This window comes from Equus caballus, chromosome 16, assembly GCF_041296265.1.
Source record: "Equus caballus isolate H_3958 breed thoroughbred chromosome 16, TB-T2T, whole genome shotgun sequence".
In the NCBI taxonomy this organism is placed as follows: domain Eukaryota; kingdom Metazoa; phylum Chordata; class Mammalia; order Perissodactyla; family Equidae; genus Equus; species Equus caballus.
This window is the reverse complement of record NC_091699.1, coordinates 94,075,884-94,093,743: the sequence shown is the minus strand read 5'-3', so window position 1 is coordinate 94,093,743 and position 17,860 is coordinate 94,075,884. Positions and strand designations below refer to the sequence as shown.

The 17,860-nt window shown below is 46.3% G+C and overlaps 2 protein-coding genes across 3 annotated transcripts; both read left to right on the top strand.

The window, feature by feature from the left end:
• Positions 1 to 11,254: 11,254 nt before the first annotated feature.
• LOC138917963 (atherin-like) lies at positions 11,255 to 12,244 on the top strand. The gene is made up of 2 exons (XM_070236967.1): positions 11,255 to 11,456; positions 11,514 to 12,244. Exons 1-2 carry the CDS (start codon positions 11,255 to 11,257, stop codon positions 12,242 to 12,244), a joined length of 933 nt encoding a protein of 310 aa, XP_070093068.1.
• Positions 11,886 to 17,731, top strand: PFN2 (profilin 2). Of its 2 annotated transcripts, none has more exons than XM_023621099.2 (3): positions 11,886 to 12,378; positions 14,085 to 14,277; positions 16,051 to 17,731. In XM_023621099.2, the coding sequence occupies exons 1-3, from the start codon at positions 12,247 to 12,249 to the stop codon at positions 16,146 to 16,148; spliced, it is 423 nt and encodes a 140-aa protein (XP_023476867.1). In that variant the 5' UTR covers positions 11,886 to 12,246; the 3' UTR covers positions 16,149 to 17,731. The 2 variants fall into 2 exon arrangements, with proteins under 2 accessions (XP_023476867.1, XP_023476868.1); XM_023621100.2 differs by having other exon boundaries at positions 11,956 to 12,378; positions 16,374 to 17,731.
• The last annotated feature ends 129 nt before the right edge of the window (positions 17,732 to 17,860 follow it).

The following is a 17,860-nucleotide window of genomic DNA, read 5'->3' as shown; positions in this document are numbered from 1 at the left end:
AGAATGTGTTAGGGAGTTCTCCATCTTTCTCAATTTTCTGGAACAGTTTGAGGAGAATAGGTATTAAGTCTTCTTTGAATGTTTGGTAGAATTCTCCAGAGAAGCCGTCTGGTCCTGGACTCTTGTTTTTGGGGAGGTTTTTGATTACCGTTTCTATTTCCTTACTTGTGATTGGTCTATTCAGATTCTCCATTTCTTCCTGATTCAGTTTGGGGAGATTGTAGGAGTCTAGGAATTTGTCCATTTCTTCCAGGTTGTTCAATTTGTTGGCATATAGTTTTTCATAGTATTCTCTTATGATCTCTTGTATTTCATTGGTATCTGTTGTGATTTCTCCTCTGTCATTCCTGATTTTATTAATTTGCGATTTCTCTCTTCTTTTCTTGGTGAGTCTGGCTAGGGGTTTGTCAATTTTGTTAATTCTTTCGAAGAACCAACTCTTTGTTTCATTGATCCTTTCTATTGTCTTTTTTGTTTCAATATCGTTTATTTCTGCTCTTATTTTTATTATTTCCCTCCTTCTACTGACTCTGGGCCTTGTTTGTTCTTCTTTTTCTAGTTCTGTTAGGTGTCGTTTGAGGTTGCTTACGTGAGCTTTTTCTTGTTTAGTGAGGTGAGCCTGTATTGCGATGAATTTCCCTCTTAGGACTGCTTTTGCTGCATCCCAAATGATTTGGTATGTCGTGTTCTCATTTTCATTTGTCTCCAGATAATATTTGATTTCTTCTTTAATTTCTTCAATGATCCATTGTTTGTTGAGAAGCGTGTTGTTTAGTCTCCACATTTTTGCACCTTTCTCTGCTTTTTTCTTGTAGTTGATTTCTAGTTTAATAGCGTTATGATCAGAAAAGATGCTTGATATTATTTCAACTCTCTTGTATTTATTGATGTTTGCTTTGGTTCCCAAAATATGGTCAATCCTTGAGAATGTTCCATGTGCACTTGAGAAGAATGTGTAACCTGCTGTTTTTGGATGAAGTGTTCTATATATATCTATTAAGTCCATCTGGTCTAATTTTTCATTTAATTCTATTATTTCCTTGTTGATTTTCTGTCTGGATGTTCTGTCCATTGGTGTTAATGGTGTGTTGAGGTCCCCTACTATTATTGTATTGTTGTTGATGTCTTCTTTTAGTTCTATTAAGAGTTGCTTTACAAATTTTGGTGCTCCTGTGTTGGGTGCGTATATATTTATAAGTGTTATGTCTTCTTGGTGGAGAGTCCCTTTTATCATTATATACTGTCCCTCTTTGTCTTTCTTTATCTGTTTTGCTTTGAAATCTACCTTGTCTGATATTAGTATAGCGACACCTGCTTTCTTTTGTTCATTATTAGCTTGGAGTATTGTTCTCCATCCCTTCACTCTGAGTCTGTGTTTGTCTTTGGGGCTGAGGTGTGTTTCCTGGAGGCAGCATATTGTTGGATCTTGTTCTTTGATCCATCCTGCCACTCTGTGTCTTTTGATTGGGGAGTTCAATCCGTTTACATTTAGAGTGATTATTGAGATGTGGGGGCCTACCACTACCATTTTGTGTCTTGTTTTCCGGTTTTCTTCAGTTTCCTTTGTTTCTCGTCCCATGGTTTAATCTGTTCTGATGTAGAGCTGCTACTCTCTGTTGTTGTCCTTCTACTTATCTCCTCTGCTCTTGGTTTTGTAGCCCCTTTCCTTTTTTGGATTTTTCAGGAATGAGGGTTTTCCTGAGGATTTCCTGAAGAGGAGGTTTTGTGGCAATGAACTCCCTTAATTTTTGTTTATCTGGGAAAGTTTTTATTTCTCCATCGTATTTGAAGGATATTTTCGCTGGGTAGAGAATTCTCGGCTGTAGGTTTTTGTCCTTCAGATTTTTGAATATATCATTCCACTCTCTTCTAGCCTGTAAAGTTTCTGCTGAGAAATCTGCTGATAGCCTGATGGGGGTTCCTTTGTAGGTTAGTTTCTTTTGCCTGGCTGTCCTTAATATTTTCTCCTTGTCGTTGACTTTTGCTAGCTTCACTACTATATGCCGTGGAGTTGGTCTTCTTGCATTGATAAAGTTTGGAGATCTATTGGCTTCTGTCACCTGAAGATCCATCTCCCTCACCAGATTTGGGAAGTTCTCAGCCATTATTTCTTTGAATAGGTTTTCTGCCCCTTTCTCCTTCTCTTCTCCCTCTGGTATACCTATAATCCTTACGTTGCATCTCCTAATTGTGTCTGATAATTCTCGGAGAGTTTCTTCATTTCTTTTAAGTCTTGCTTCTCTCTCCTCCTCTGCCTGCAACAATTCTATATTGCCATCTTCCAAATTGCTAATTCTTTCCTCCATATTATCGGCCCTACTGTTCAGAGCATCTAGATTTTTCTTAATCTCCTCTATTGTGTTCTTCATTTCCAGTATTTCTGTTTGGTTCTTCTTTATCGTATCAAACTCTTTTGTGACATAGCTCCTGAACTCGTTGAGTTGTCGGTCAGAATTCTCTCTTAACTCAGTGAGTATTTTAATGATGGCTGTTTTGAAGTCATCATCATTTAGGTTATATATCTCATTTTCTTTGGGATTGATTTCTGTGTATTTGTTACTTTCTTTCTGTTCTGGAGATTTAATGTATTTTTTCATATTGCTTGATGATGTTGATTTGTGCCTCCGCATGGAGATAGAGTTTAGTTGCTCCTTTCACTTGTTTCAGCTGCTGCGGTGGGGGGAGCAGCTGTTTATACTTCACCAACCAGGAACCCTGTCCGTAGTTGCTAACTGGGCCTGGGCCCCTCTTCGTAGCCACAGTGGCCCTTTGGATTCCCTCCTCTGCCGTGGGGGCCGTCACGGGGGGCTTCAGGCTGCAGGTGCCTACTGTTGTTGCCCACCTAGATGCGCTCTCTCCTTGGGGTCTGCAACGGTGTTATGGGCTTTTCCAGCGGCCAGGGGTGGGATCACTTTTATTTGTCGCTCGGTTGCTGTCGGCACCCACCAAATCTCACTTGTCCTCTATGGGTCGCAGGAGAGCTATTGGCATCTTCTACAGTCTGTGGTTAGTACACCTAGCTATGCTGCTTTTGCCCTGGGGTCTTCCAGCCTTGTGGCTGGCGGCTGGGTGCCTTCTACTGATGCTGTGCAGAGGCTTTCCCTAAGGCTTCTGTGAGCCTGTAGGGTTTCCCCCTAGGCTACTAAGCTGGGTCTCTGGAACTCTCTCCAGCCCCAGTCCTCTCCGAGATCTCCGGCAATCCCTAGCCTCACCGGGTGGGCAACGGCAGCTGGGGGTCGCCCCGCCCTCTGGGCTTCTCTCCGGGCCTCTGCCGGGAGCTCTGAATGCTCAGCGTGGCCCCTCTGCTACCGGCAGACAGAGAGTTTTGTCTGCTGCCTGGCGGAGCTCCGGCGCTTCCCCTCCGGGTCGCCGGACCCGCCTTTGGAAGTTCCCCCGCCCCGGTCCTCTCCGAGATCTCCGGCAATCCCTAGTCCCACGGGGCGGGCAACGGCAGCTGGGGGACGCCCCGCCCTCTGGGCTTCTGTCCGAGCCTCTGCCGGGAGCCCTGAATGCTGGGCGTGGCCCCTCTGCTACCGGCAGACAGAGAGTTTTGTCTGCTGCCTGGCGGAGCTCCGGCGCTTCCCCTCCGGGTTGCCGGACCCGCCTTTGGAAGTTCCCCCGCCCCAGTCCTCTCCGAGATCTCCGGCAATCCCTAGTCCCACGGGGCGGGCAACGGCAGCTGGGGGTCGCCCCGCCCTCTGGGCTTCTCTCCGGGCCTCTGCCGGGAGCCCTGAGTGCTCAGCGTGGCCCCTCTGCTACCGGGAGACAGAGAGTTTTGTCTGCTGCCTGGGGGAGCTCCGGCACTTCCCCTCCGGGTCGCCGATCCGGCCTTTGAAAGTTCCCCCGCCCCGGTCCTCTCCGAGATCTCCGGCAATCCCTAGTCCCCCGGGGCGGGCAACGGCAGCTGGGGGTCGCCCCGCCCTCTGGGCTTCTCTCCGGGCCTCTGCCGGGAGCCCTGAGTGCTCAGCGTGGCCCCTCTGCTACCGGCAGACAGAGAGTTTTGTCTGCTGCCTGGCGGAGCTCTGGCGCTTCCCCACCGGGTCGCCGGACCCGCCTTTGAAAGTTCCCCCGCCCCGGTCCTCTCCGAGATCTCCGGCAATCCCTAGTCCCCCGGGGCGGGCGTCTCTCTGGGACCCTCCGGGCGCCCCGAGCACCAGGCCGGGTCTCCCCGCCAATGGCGGGGAGAGACTCTCCCCGCGGGCTCAGGTGTGCAACTCCAAAGTTTCCCTCTGTGTTTAGGAGTAATTGCGGGGGGTTTAAGTAGGGTTCTGGTCACCTGTTTCCACCGTCGCTCCTCTGTTGTGTTCTCGCTCCTGCCCTAGATGTGTGTGGATCCTCTGGGGGCGTCCGTTGGAAGAAAGCCGCTTGCGGGTACTAGGCTGCCCGTCGGGGTCGGAGAGTTTTCACCTATTTCCACATCCTCCCAGAGGAAAGTCCGTCCGCCTTCCGATGTATAGTCGCGTGGGTGTCTCAGACGTCCTGAGATGCTGTCTGGATATCCTTTGTCAAGCGATAAGTGTCCAAATAATTGTAGACTCGAAGGGCGAGAGACAAAGAGGACTACTCACGGCGCCATCTTGGAATCTATGCCTCCCAACTTGATTTTTTAAGAAGAAAGGACAACTTATGATGCGTCCACTTGATGGACTACTAGTCATTACAAACAACAAATGTGTGGCAAAGATTTGCACAAGCACCTCACAAAAAACTGTCCAAATGACTAACAAAAATATGAAAAAGATACTCAGCTGTGTCATTGGGAATATGCAAATTAAAGCCATAATAAATTACTATTACATACCCAGCAAAGTGTTTAAAACTGAAAAAAGAGATAATACCAAATGTTGGTGAGGATGTAGAGCAACTGAAACCTTCGTACGTTGCTGGGGCCAGGGAAAAAGGTACGAACTTTCTGGAACGTTGTTACATCTACTAAACCTGAACCTATGAGCCAGCAACCCCACTCCTAGGTACCTGCTTACCTCTGCTCACCAAAATACACGCACAGGTGTGTTTATATTCATAATAGCAAAAGCCTAGAAACCAATCAAATATGCACCAACAGTGGAACGGATAGATAATGGTATAGTCATGCAGTGGAATACTATTCAGCAACGAGAATGAGCAACCTACAATTACATGCAACAATATGAATGACTCTCACAAACACACTTGAGCAAAACAAGCCAGACACAATCACAAAAAAAGACCTACTGTGTGTCTATTTACATAAAGTTCAAAAACAGGCAAAATTATCCTTTGACCTCTAAGGAAAAGTCAGAAAAGTAGTTAAAATTCCACGAGGAGAGTAGTGACTTAAAATAGGCAAGAAAAGGGGCCGGCGGGGTGGCATGGTGGTTGAGTTCTTGTGCTCCACTTTGGCTGCCTGGGGTTCACAGGCTCAGATCCGGGGTGCAGACCTAGAACTGCTCGTCAGGCCGCACAGTGGTGGCGTCCCACACAAAATAGAGGAAGACTGGCCCTGAGCTAACATCTGTGCCAATCTTCCTCACACACACACACACAAAGGCAAGAAGAGGCTCCTGGGCTCCTGATGTTGTCCCGTTTCTTGATGACCTTTGTGAAAATTAAGGTATATATTTATGATTGGTTCACTTTTCTGTATGTTATACTGCAGTAAAAAAAGAAAAAGTTACAACGATACACAGCTGTTACAAGGAAGAGGTCCCATCTTTTGTCTAAGGCCAACTCTATCTAACTGGGCTTTGGATCCCAGGTGTTTTTGTTTGTTTGTTTGTTTGTTTGTTTTTACTGTACCAGAGCCCCAAGATATTATATATCTTCCTTCTCTCCTACTTCTGTAACATCTCCTTCCGTACTAGTGCCATCCCATCAGCATTTACTCATGTTCAAGACTCTCCCATGAAAACAACCACCCTCTCCTTTACCCAGATGTCCCCTTGGTTATTATTCTTTCCTTTACTGTCAAATTCCCGCGTGAAGAAAGTCTCAGCCCCCTGGCCTTCCATTTTCCCCTTTTCCCATTGCAGTCTGGTTTACTTCCCCACTGCTCACCTGAACCCGTGTTTGCTGATTTCTAAAACAGCCTCTCTGTTGTTAACCCAATAGACATCTTTCAATTGTCTTCTTATTTGACTTCTCAGCATTATTTGCTACTGTTGACCATTCCTACCATTTAGAAGAACTCTCTTGTTTGGGCATTTTGGACCTACTGGCTCCTGACTTCCCACCTAACTTCTCTGGCTCTTCTCTTCCTCTGCTCATTTTTGAAATGTTGCAGACGTCGCTTCCGAACTACAGAGCTGTATATCCAACTGCCATGCAACACTTTCACTCAGATGACGCAGGAGGACTGAGAGCTCAACTAAGTCTAACATCTCCCTCCTTAATGTTGTTCTCCTTTCCATATTCTTTGTCTCAGTAAATAGCACTCACCAGTACACAAGCCTGAAACCTATGATCCATTCATAGTTATTGAATAAAACACAGAGGATGCGAAACTGTGGGTATGACTTCTGCTTCCAGAATCATGGTGGACTTGATACTGTGGGGGAATCATCCTGCTTCAAAACAACTAGATGCTGGATCAAAAAAATTTTTTTTTTTTTGCTGAGGAAGATTTGCCTTGAGCTAACATCTGTGCCAGCTGTCCTGTTTTGTATGTGGGTCACCACCACAGCATGGCCACCAACGAGTGGTGTAGGTCCATGCCCAGGAACTGAACCTGGGCTGCCAAAGTGGAGCACACCAAACTTAACTACTAGGACACAGCACCAGTCCTTCAAAAACATGTTTTGCCTGGCTCTCAGAAATTAGAAAAATCTTCAAAGATCCCTCTTCCCACCAAATAAGGAGAAATAAATCTTGAGCACAGACTAGAGCAGGGCTCTGTATGCATGCTGGAGAGGTGGAGCTGGTCAGAGTGCAAATGCCAATAGCAGCTCTGTGTGAAGAGATGAACCAGATACTCATGCATTTAGGGGACACCACAGAAAGAGTGAAAGTGGCCCCAGATTGCTAGTACTCTTGGGCACATAGCAGAAGCAGATGCAGAGGACAGAAAATGTCTTCAATTTAAGCCATGAGAATTCCCACATATTAAGATCAAGGAAATATAAATTCACAATCTAAGATCACCCAGTATACATGGAGGCAAGCCACCATGGGTGAGAGAGAGAAAAAACACACAACTTATTCAGATATTGGGATTGTCAGTACAGAGTCTAGAATAACTAGGTAAGAAGTGTTTAAAGAAATAAATTATGGAACCACAAACATGGGCAAGCAATAAGAGACTATCAGGAATAATGGGAAAGAGCTGTATAACAATAATACGGAACTTCTAAAAATGAAAAATAGATTTTTAGAAATAAGAAAAGTCAATGTAGGGGTTTAACAACAAGTGAAACATAGTTGAAGGGTGAATCAGAACATTTGGCTGAAGAAATTCCCCAGAATGCAGCACACAGAGGTAAGAAAATGGAAAGTAAGAAAGAAGCTATGAGATATGGAGAACAGAAGAGGGAAAAGAAACATTTATTCTGAACTCTAAAAGAAGAGAGTAGGGCAAACCAAGGAAAAGGAATAATTTAAGAGATAATGATTGAGAATTTTCCAGAAGTGATCATAGATATAAATCTATTTTTCCAAATAGAGTAAAAGAAGCTCAGGTATGGATACACCATAGTGAAACAGCAAAGCCAAAAAGATTCCAAAGGCAGCCAGAGAAAAAGAAGAGAGATCATCTGCAAAGGTGCAACAGCAATGATGAAAATCTGGAGGAAGGGCACAATATCTTCAAAGTGTCAGTCTTGCATTGTAGGTCCAAGCTACTTTTTTTTTTGGGCTGAAGATTAGCCTTGAACTAACATCTGTGCCAATCCTCCTCTATTTTGTGTGTGGGTTGCTGCCACAGCATGGCTGATAAGTGGTGTAGGTCCATGCCTGGGATCTGAATCTGTGAACCCCCACTGCTGAACTTAACCACTATGCCATGGGGCCGGCCCCAGGTCCAACCTATTTTTTAAGAATGAAAGTGATACGAAGACATTTTTAGATAAACAAAAATAGAATTTACCACCAAGAGACCTCCATTAAAGGAACTTGTAAAGATTTACTTCAGAAAGAAGGAAACGATCATAGAATGATGGTCTGAGATATGAGAAGGAATGGTAAGTAAATAAAACAGCAAACATATAAGCTACTACAAATGTATAGATAAGTATCTGTGTAAAATAAAGAGGGGTGACCAGATTTAAAGTGTTCTAAGGTCCTTGGATTGTCTGGAGGGAGGGTTTAAGATATTATTTAATTTAAAGCTTTGTTCTATTAAATATGCATGGTAAAATTTCAAAGGTAGCATTAATAGAAATGGAATACATAAGTTCCACATGAATGAAAAATTAAAGAATAGATTGCCTATTAGACAAAAAGCCAAAACCCAGCTATGTGAAGTTTCCAAGAGATTCCTAAAGTTTAAGGTCAGGGGAAAGCAGAGAGCGGGAGAGGAAGAAGAAGGAGAAGAAGAAAAAGAAAGAAGGAGGAGGAGGAGGAAGAGGGATAGAGGGGAAAGGAGGAAGGAGAGAGAAAGGATGTATCGGACAAATAGCAATAAAAAGAGACCTGGGATGGTTAACTTATTATTTGACAAAATACATTTTAAAACAAAAAGCAGTATTGGTGATAAAGAGGGCCACTACTTAATGTAAAAGTTAAATTCATCACAAAGAAATACAGTTGTCCCTAGGTATCTGAGGGGGATTGGTTCCAGGACCCCCACGGATACCAAAATCCTCAGATGCTCAAGTCCCTTATATAAAATGGCATATAACCTACCCACATCCTCCCGTATATGTTAAATCATCCCTAGATTACTTATAATATCTAAAACAACATAGATGCTATGTAAATCGTTGTAATACTGTATTGTTTAAGGAATAATGACAAAGGGAAAAAAGTCTGTACATGTTCAGTACAGAAACCCGTGGATACAGGAGGTTGACTGTGTAACAATTTTAACTTGTATGCACCCATTTAAATAACCTCAAGCTATAAAAAACAAAAGTTCATAGAGATTCAGGGTAAAACGGACAAACCCAGAATCATAGGTACTCCTTGTTCTTTACTGTAAAAATCGTAAATAAACAATGAGTGAACATATTCAAAACACAGCATTTGTACTGCTTGTGGGATTAATCTCCATTTGCTATACTTTCTTATGATTATTTTTATAATTAAAATACTTTTTTTGAAAAATGAAGTGTGGAGGTGAAAATCTTAGTTAACTGAGGGCTTGGGGTGGGCTCAGTTAATTATAGTTTTACTATATTTGGGGTAATTATATTCTGTACTTTCAGTTCCTACCCCAATGTTTATCAGACTTAATACATTTTAACAATTACAACTTAACTGCTTGCTTCTTTGTATTTAGCTAAAACGTCAAATGATTTACTTATGGACTTAAAAGGCTGAGGCACTCCTTGACTGATACATTAAAGAGTCTGCTTTATTACATAGTTTCTGTTTTCCTAAATAAGAATAAAAGAATTTTGGGAGGAATGCATAACAATGCACTCCAAGTTTGAATACGCTACTACTGACTGTCAATGGCTACATCATTCCGGATATCTGTCTCAACAAGAATTCTGTGATTTTTCTCTGCTTCTGCCCAGACGTGCTTTTATCATTGTAGGGATCAGTCAACCCCCCCCCCCCAAAAAAAGTAGAGAAAGATACAAATTGGTAATCGTTTTTCTCATATTAATACTCCATTGAACTTATACTGCTATTAAAACTCAGGGTGCTACCTCTGCTTATGCCTTTTGAAACACATTGTGGTGAGCAACAGTTAGATGAAATAGGAACAGATCATTGTTTACAAACAGAAAATAAGGCAGCCTGAGAGGAAGCTGGTTCTAAAGAATACAGGCACAGGATTATTTTATCACAGTACTGGAAACAGTACATAGACTCTCTTTGAATATACCATCTAAAAATCTAAACTGTAGAACCTACTTAGTCTACCTATACAGAATATATTTTTCATAATTGTTTAAATTTGTACGCAGTTCTGGCAAAGTAATAACACTATGTTGGAAAAGTAAAACTAATTTTAAATGTATTGTTATATTTTGAAAAATACGGAATAACGATATGAATTCTAAATTCCTATGAATATTTTACCCAACAGATGTGTTTTAGAATCTTTTGAGAATGAATATCCAGAGAATTTAGTTGGTGTAATCCTTTTGCTGTTTAAAGACAACAATAAGAGAATAAGAATGGAATGCAGTTACTTCCAATTCTTTGCTACAGTCTAGAAACGAAATCTTAAAAACTTCAGAGTAGATTAATAAATAAAACAATTTCAATATACTTCTTTAAACTATTATCATTTTTATTATCCTTTTTTCATTATCTTTGTTTACTGTTTAAATTTATTGAATTATAACATGCATACCAAGAGTAAAAATTGTAACTGTACATCCTGATGAATCTTCACAAAGTGAGCATATCCGTTACCAGCACACTGTATCATCCACTTTTAAGGTGATAAACTGCTAAAATGGAAGGATTACAACTATCAACAGCCACCACAAAAAGGCAGAGTAGTAAACAAGAACGAGTAAGTGTAACTAAATCAGGTGGGAGGCACACTTGCAAAAATGAAACAATTTTTGGCACACATCGCATACCAGAGTATTCTCTACCGTCAGAACGTGAGAGAATACACCGCGTCAACCCGAGCGGTTCCTGATTTGGGGGTTCTCGCCTGTGCTTCCCCCCTCTCTGAAGTAACTGTACATCTCAAAGCAAACAACAGAAAAATGCAAAACTTCAGAACCAGTCAGATTGCTCAGCAACGTTTTTGTCTTCTTTCCAACCACATCCATGTAATGCTTCTGTCACAAATTGTGACCTTACTCGGTAACTTTAAAGTTGAAAATCACCTTTTCAGCGTTTGAAAAGCGCTTTCTTCTTTCCTTGGATCTGGAGGTCATTTTTGTTCGCTTGAAATTTAAATTGCAGGCCGTCTAATTCCTCGTCTAGTCATAGCGCCCGAGGTTACCAAAGACGCCGTGACATCCCCAGCGACCACCCACGTTTGCCTTGTCAGTGCAAGCCATTCTCAGCCTAGGTCCCGAAATTATTTTACCCTTGGAGAGCAGAAGTGAACCCTTTCTTAGATTGTTTATTCTTTCTAGTTTCAACCGTTTCTTCGACCCCACCCCCACCCCCGAGTAACTTTCCGGGTTACTAACAAATAGTTTACATGGGTCGCTATTTGTTTTGTGCGGAATTTACAAGCAATTTAGCCACACGTGATGAGCAACACTCCGGGGTGGGGCGGGGGAGCGGCGCCTTCCCGTCCCCGAACCCACAGAGCCGAGGCTTCTGGTACCCAGATGGAGCAACAGTGAAGGCTCCGCAAAGCCCAGGAACGTTCCCGGAGCCGCGAGCCCCGCAGACTGCAGGTGGCGGAGCTCGGCTGCCTTCCGGGCCGAAGGGCGGGTGAGGGGTCCGGGGACCAGGGTCCCGCTGGGGCGCCCGAGGAACGTGGGGGCGGCCCCGCCTTCAGCGCCCCCACCGCAAGGAGGAGTCACCGCTGCGCATCCCGTCACCAGGGCAACTCTGCAACCCGACACCGAGGCGCTCGACTCCGCATCCCAAGCCAGCGGCCGCAGAGGAGAGGCGCATCGCCATCGGCCGCGGGGCCCCGAGGCTCGCCGGACGCCGCCGTCCCGGGTGCCGAGCGCGCTGCGTGGACGCCCTCCGCGCGGCCCGGACTCGGCCGCCCCGCGCCCGCTGCGCCTGCACCCGCCGCCGCACGTGGCGCCGTGATTGCGCCGGCCGTATCCCTCCGCGCCCCCGCCGCCGCTCCCCGCCCGCCGAGACCCTCGGCCGGCGCCGCGGAAGGATCGCACGCACGCGCGCAAGCCCGCGCGGCCGCGAGCACCGAGGGCGCCGCGCTGAGGGGCCGCCGCCGCCGCCGCCGCCGCCGCCGCCGCCGCCGCCGCCCCGCAGCCCCCTCCGTGTCAGTCAGCCCGCGGCTGCGGCGGGCGGCCGGGCGGGCGGCCGGGCTCGCTCGCGGCTCGTCCCTCCCGCCGTCCCCGCGTCCTCCGTGCGCAGCGCCGCGGGCAGGGGGCGGTCGGTGCCTGCGCAGAGCCGCCTCCTCCCGCCCCCGCCCCGCCCCCCGCGCGCCGCTCCCGCCGCCGCTGCGCCTGCTGCTGCTCGCCGTCCCCGCTGCAGTGCTGAGGGCTGAAGATGGCCGGGTGGCAGAGCTACGTGGACAACCTGATGTGCGATGGCTGCTGCCAGGAGGCCGCCATTGTCGGCTACTGCGACGCCAAATACGTGTGGGCCGCCACGGCCGGGGGCGTCTTCCAGAGCATCACGGTGAGGACCGCGGCCGGGGCCCCGCCGAGCGGGCGCGGGGGCCGGGGGCGCCGGCAGGTGTGCGGGGCCGGGCTGCGGCGGGCGGCGGGCGGGCGGCGGGCGGCGGGCGGGCAGGCCGAGGCCGGGATGCCCCTCCGCGGCCGCGCTGACAGCGGGGGCGGCTGCCGCGCTCGGGCCGGCGGCGGGGCGGGGGAGGGGGCGCGCCCGCGGCGGGGGCGGGCCCGGCGCCCGCAGCCCCTGTGGCCCCGCCGGCCGCAGGGCTGCCTGTCGCGGCGCGGGGCCCGGGCGGGGCGGCGCGGGCCTCGGCGCGGGGCGGCGCTCGGGGCCCCGGGGCTGCGAGCCGGGCGCGCCGCCGGCGTAGGCGGGTGGTGAATCTCGACTCGGGCTCGGGCTCCGGAGGGTTTTTTTTTTTTTTTAATTCTCCAAGATGGCGAACTGCCATTGATCTCTCTCCGCCTATGGAGACTCATCGATAGACCGTTATCCCCGGTGACGCAACGCAGCCCCGCAAAGGGGGCGCTCCCGCGGGGCGCCGGCGAGGTGCGGGCCGGGGAGTCCCCGCCGCCGAGCCCCTCCCTGCGGAGCGCGGGCGGGCGGGCGGACGGCGCGGCTCGGCGCCCGCGGCGCTCTCGGACCGGGCGTTTGACTTGGGCGCCACACGTCTGCGGAGGACTCGTCAGCGACCCGCGGGCTGCCGTATTGTTGTGCCTCTCGCTAAGGTCGTGGCGAGCCGGTCGCACACGGGAGCGTTCCCTTAACGTGCTGGCCTCGCGCTCCCGGCCCGCCAGACGCCCGGCGCCGGGCCCGCGCCGCCCCCTGCCCGTGCCCGGGGCTGCAGAGCCGCGGCGGCCGTCGCCCGGCCCTTTGTGTGCGGCCCGCGGCGCTGCGCGGGTGCGGGCGCGTGCCTGCCAATGGCTGGGCCTGCTATGACTCTGCAGTTCCGAGGGGGGCGACGCCTTCCTGCTCGCTCGCCGAGCGTTGGCAGGCACGTTTCTGCTTTCCGGTTTGCTGGCTGCCTCAGTTTCTTTCCCCCGCCGTCTCCCTCCATTTTCTCTCGCCTCTCCGTCGCCCGCTGCGCTGCTGCGGGCAGCGGCCTGTCTGCGTTTGGCGGGAGGGGAAGGGAAGTTGGAGAGAGCGAGGAGGGAGATCTGAATCGGGCCATGCGCTGAGCTCTGCGGTTGGAAGTTCGTCCGGGGGGCGCGTTTCGGGCGGCGTGGAGCCAAGGGCAAGCGCACGGATCCGCTGAGCACCGGCTTTGTGTCGGACTTTCAGGCAACTTTGGATCTGATGCAACACGACTGACTAACGTGACTGATGCTGATGGAACCGCTGTCAAGTTTCTAGGTGGCTCCTTACCATTACATAAGCTCTTCAGGGACCGCCTGACTTGATAGTTTATAAATAACTCAAGTTTGCGGTTTGTCTAGTGTCAACGACCAGCTATTTGAGAGTCTCTGCCTAGACTGGTCTTTAGTTCGCAGACTGCACTGTTAACTGAACTCTGGCTAACTGATGTAGATATGGAATCACGTGGGATCGAGTAATTCTGTAGACCAGACTGAAAGCTCCTTTGACGCTAGCGCAAAGTGGATGTCTTGCAGTGGTAATACACACTTGGCGCACAGTCGTCTTTCCTGTTATATTAAGGCCTGAAAGAAATTAACTGTAACTTAATGTTTCTTTTTCTTTTTCTTTGGTGGGGGCAGCCAGTAGAAATAGATATGATTGTAGGAAAAGACCGGGAAGGTTTCTTTACCAACGGTTTGACTCTTGGCGCAAAGAAGTGCTCAGTGATCAGAGATAGCCTATACGTCGATGGTGACTGCACGATGGACATCCGGACGAAGAGTCAAGGTGGGGAGCCAACATACAACGTTGCCGTCGGCAGAGCTGGTAGAGGTAAGCCAGGTGCCCTCTTGGTTAAAAGCTGCACGCCGCATTACAACTTATTAAGCAGTTTCTTTACCATTTTGAATAAAAGTGTTAGTCCATAATGGCTATTAAGGTGGTTTTTGTGAACTGCCAGCACTGAAGGGTGGCACTGCTTTAGATGTGCTCACTCCACAGCAGCTGCATGTACAGCCTGGTCTCCGAGGTCCGGACTTTATTCAAAAATAGAATGTTCCTGTGAACTCTGCGTTTTCAGCTCCAGTAAACTGAAAGTCTGAATTCGTCTCTTAAACTGCTTGACATGATGAATGACGATCTTATGGTATATGCAAATTGTAAAATAATTCAAACTGTTTGGTGCTTTAATCCCCTTGAGTCTTTGACATTTGGATCTCTTCCCCTTTTTTCTTGCTCACATTTTAATCATTCACTGCTCAGCATACAAAAGGAAAGATTAATACTGGCTCATTTTCCTATTAGATTGCTGAGGAAGAGAGAAGGAATTAGAATGAGGGTTTTGGAGCAAGTTCATTTACTAAAATATTTTCAAAGTAAGTGTGTCTAATTTAGATTTGAAAAGTAGCAAATTATATTTCATTTATACACTTGGTCCAGATATTCTGCTGTTTCCTGACTGTTGTCAACGTTGCAGAAATTCTTACTGCACTAAATAAGTCTCACTACTTTTATAAAAGAAACTTTCAAAACTGAAGTTTATTATGACATCTGATTTACAAATACGTTTAGATGTGATAACCTGTGAAAATATTGTGTAAATAAAGAAGGCTCGTGTAGGCTTACATAGCAGTCTTGGCACATCTAATTTGAAGATCAGCTCGAAGGAACGGAAGCTGCTCTGAGCTGCATTTTACTGCAGTGGTCCTCCCAACTCCCTGCGATTGTCCCAACGTTTACTCTTACTCTGCTGTGAGTGGATGCTCATAAGTATTGTCGATAGGAAACTTAGATGACTGTAAAATAGTAGGCAAATCTCTAAACATTAGCCGAGCTCAGATAAATATGTTAAAAAGAAGTATCAACCATGTGACAAAACCAGAATGAGATTTTCATGTCATGAAGCACTACTGACATCTAGTGGCCGTGAATATAAAATCTGACATACACATCTACTTTGAGGCTAGACCTTTGAATTGCATCATAGAAGAACCTGTTGGAAATAGTAAACCTATTTCAGGATTTTAGACTCAATTAAAAACAAAGCTTGCAGAGTGAGGATGTCAGTAAGCAAAAGCCTTAAGTGCTTTCAATTTGGCCTTTTCTGAATGGCACTGAAAATGCTGTTTAAAATTTGGTCTTAGTTTTCCTCTGGAAGTAATAGACCCATTTAACCTCAACTTAATGGTTCTTAAACATGTTAAATTTTGGGAGAATTTTGTAAATAAATAATCACCTAGGTTTTTTACGTTTATATTTTTGGGGCCAGTCTAATATGTATTTGTCATATTAACCAGAAGTTTTTTGGTCATAGAATAGGAGATAAATGATGACACTTTTTTTCCCCTGGCTAGCCTAAAGATATGTTTATACACTGCTGCAGCTGTATTGATTGGACTTCCAAGATGCAGTTAATAGTTACAGTGTTTTTAGTCTATTACAAGTTGGAAAGTTCTCCTTTTTGGAGACCTGGTTGACTTCAGTGCTTGACTGTTCATGGAAAACTAACTTAATGTTAACTTATTGATCGGGGTTCTGTCTGCTAAAACTTATGTGACTTTCTTGATTAACACTTCTTTTGAAACACTTTTCTTCTTTCTCTTTCAGTCTTGGTCTTTGTAATGGGAAAAGAAGGGGTCCATGGAGGCGGATTGAATAAGAAGGCATACTCAATGGCAAAATACTTGAGAGACTCTGGGTTCTAGCTGCTAGGCAGACTGTTAAGTATTAGGGGAAAAATTGCTCTTAAACTTTCCTAGCTGTAAGCTTGAGTCTTAATTCTGGAAATTTTATTAGCAATGCAGGGTGATGGGGTATGAACCTGTGTCTCCTTTGTATCCCTCTGTTGGTGGGGAAAGGTGTCTTTCTTTCTGCCCTCCCCCCCTTAAATAATTCTGTTCACTTTTGTTTTGTTTCCTTGTGTACTCCAGCATTGGTTATAGTCATGGGAAAGGAAGGTGTCCACGGAGGCACACTTAACAAGAAAGCATATGAACTCACTTTATACCTGAGGAGGTCTGATGTGTAAGCAGCCTCTCCCCATCTACCTAGCAACTGTCTTCATCACCACCCCAATTATGGTCATAGTGCTACCAGACTATAGATGGTGGCTAATTTTTCTTTACCTCTTTTCTAATGTCACAATTCCTGTTTGCCCAATGGATCATTTGTATGTTAACCACTGTATGTAACCACCCTTATCTGGCAACATAATTGCAGCACAATAATGATTTGCATGATACCTTGAAATTTGGGGGGCGGGGGCATGCCAAGTTGGGCATCACTTTGTCTTAGCAATTAATGGAATATTGATTACTAAAATAAGTTAATCTTAAGCAAGGTGCCGGTTGTACAATCTCTGATTTGATCAATGTCTTTTCAGCACTTTGAGCATTTACTTAGCTCATTTAGTCTTCCTTTGGTAGCGCATGGTTGGGAGGAAGAAGTGCATGCATCTTTCCTTCACTCCGCTCTCTCCCACCCCTCCCTTCACACGTAAGGTGTTTGGTTTGCTTCCCTCCTCTTTTGCGCAGTGCCTGGTTTATAACAAATTACTAGCCCTTTGTGGATGAGCTCTCGAGAGCTGCGGGAGTTTGCTTTCAGTGTTGTTGTTGCACTTGAGTAGCGACAGCCCTTTTTTCAGTGTGCACAGGACACATGAAGAGTGCAACTTCAAAACAAGAGCAAAGGCACTTCCTCCCACGACCTCACAGTCACCACACTGATTGATCCCCAGGGACATGCCATCATCGCAGTAGCTCACATTTTTGTTCCTGTCTTTTTCTTTGCACACCAGCTCTACTCTTTAGTAAAATTGTAAAAGGCTGCCATTATGGACATTAGGTATCCCAACATAACCATCTGGAGTGTGTCCAGTTTGTTCTTCATAGGACCAATTTTTATTTGCAGCTTGAGTTTTTATATGAAGTTGCATTATTGTGGACTTGGCTGTCTTGTGATGAGTTTTTTTCATATGTATTCTGTGCCATACTATTGTTAAAATGAACTGTTGCTATTGTGAGATGGATTTTAACTGACCTATTAAAGGTTTCTTTCGAATGGCACTACTTTAGGGACATTCTAGTATTTGCTTCTATTGTTTGGGCCTTGTGGATAATGTACAGATTTAAAAACAAATCTTGTTGCTGATTTGTCCATTTTCTTTCCCTGCACTTTGTTACATCTGGGATACAGTCTAACTCATCTGATTTAATATGCATTTCAAAAAATGCCATAACTATTAAACACCTTGTTTACAGACAGATGAAATAAATTTATTCCAACCAAATATTCTAGACTCCTGTTGTTTATATAAATCATTGGCTTATGTTAATTTTTGACACAATGGGAATATACAGAATAGGCCAAACTGTGCTGCAAGCGGAAAATCTTAAAAAATTTAAGCTGACAGCCTACT

Bases quoted from the DNA above. Each gene is read 5' to 3' on its own strand.
- LOC138917963 (XM_070236967.1), top strand. From the start codon at position 11,255: ATGGGTCGCTATTTGTTTTGTGCGGAATTTACAAGCAATTTAGCCACA. The intron at 11,457-11,513 runs GTGGCGGAGCTC...TCCGGGGACCAG, and splicing joins GCGAGCCCCGCAGACTGCAG to GGTCCCGCTGGGGCGCCCGA.
- PFN2 (XM_023621099.2), top strand. From the start codon at position 12,247: ATGGCCGGGTGGCAGAGCTACGTGGACAACCTGATGTGCGATGGCTGC. The intron at 12,379-14,084 runs GTGAGGACCGCG...TGGTGGGGGCAG, and splicing joins GCGTCTTCCAGAGCATCACG to CCAGTAGAAATAGATATGAT. The intron at 14,278-16,050 runs GTAAGCCAGGTG...TTTCTCTTTCAG, and splicing joins CGTCGGCAGAGCTGGTAGAG to TCTTGGTCTTTGTAATGGGA.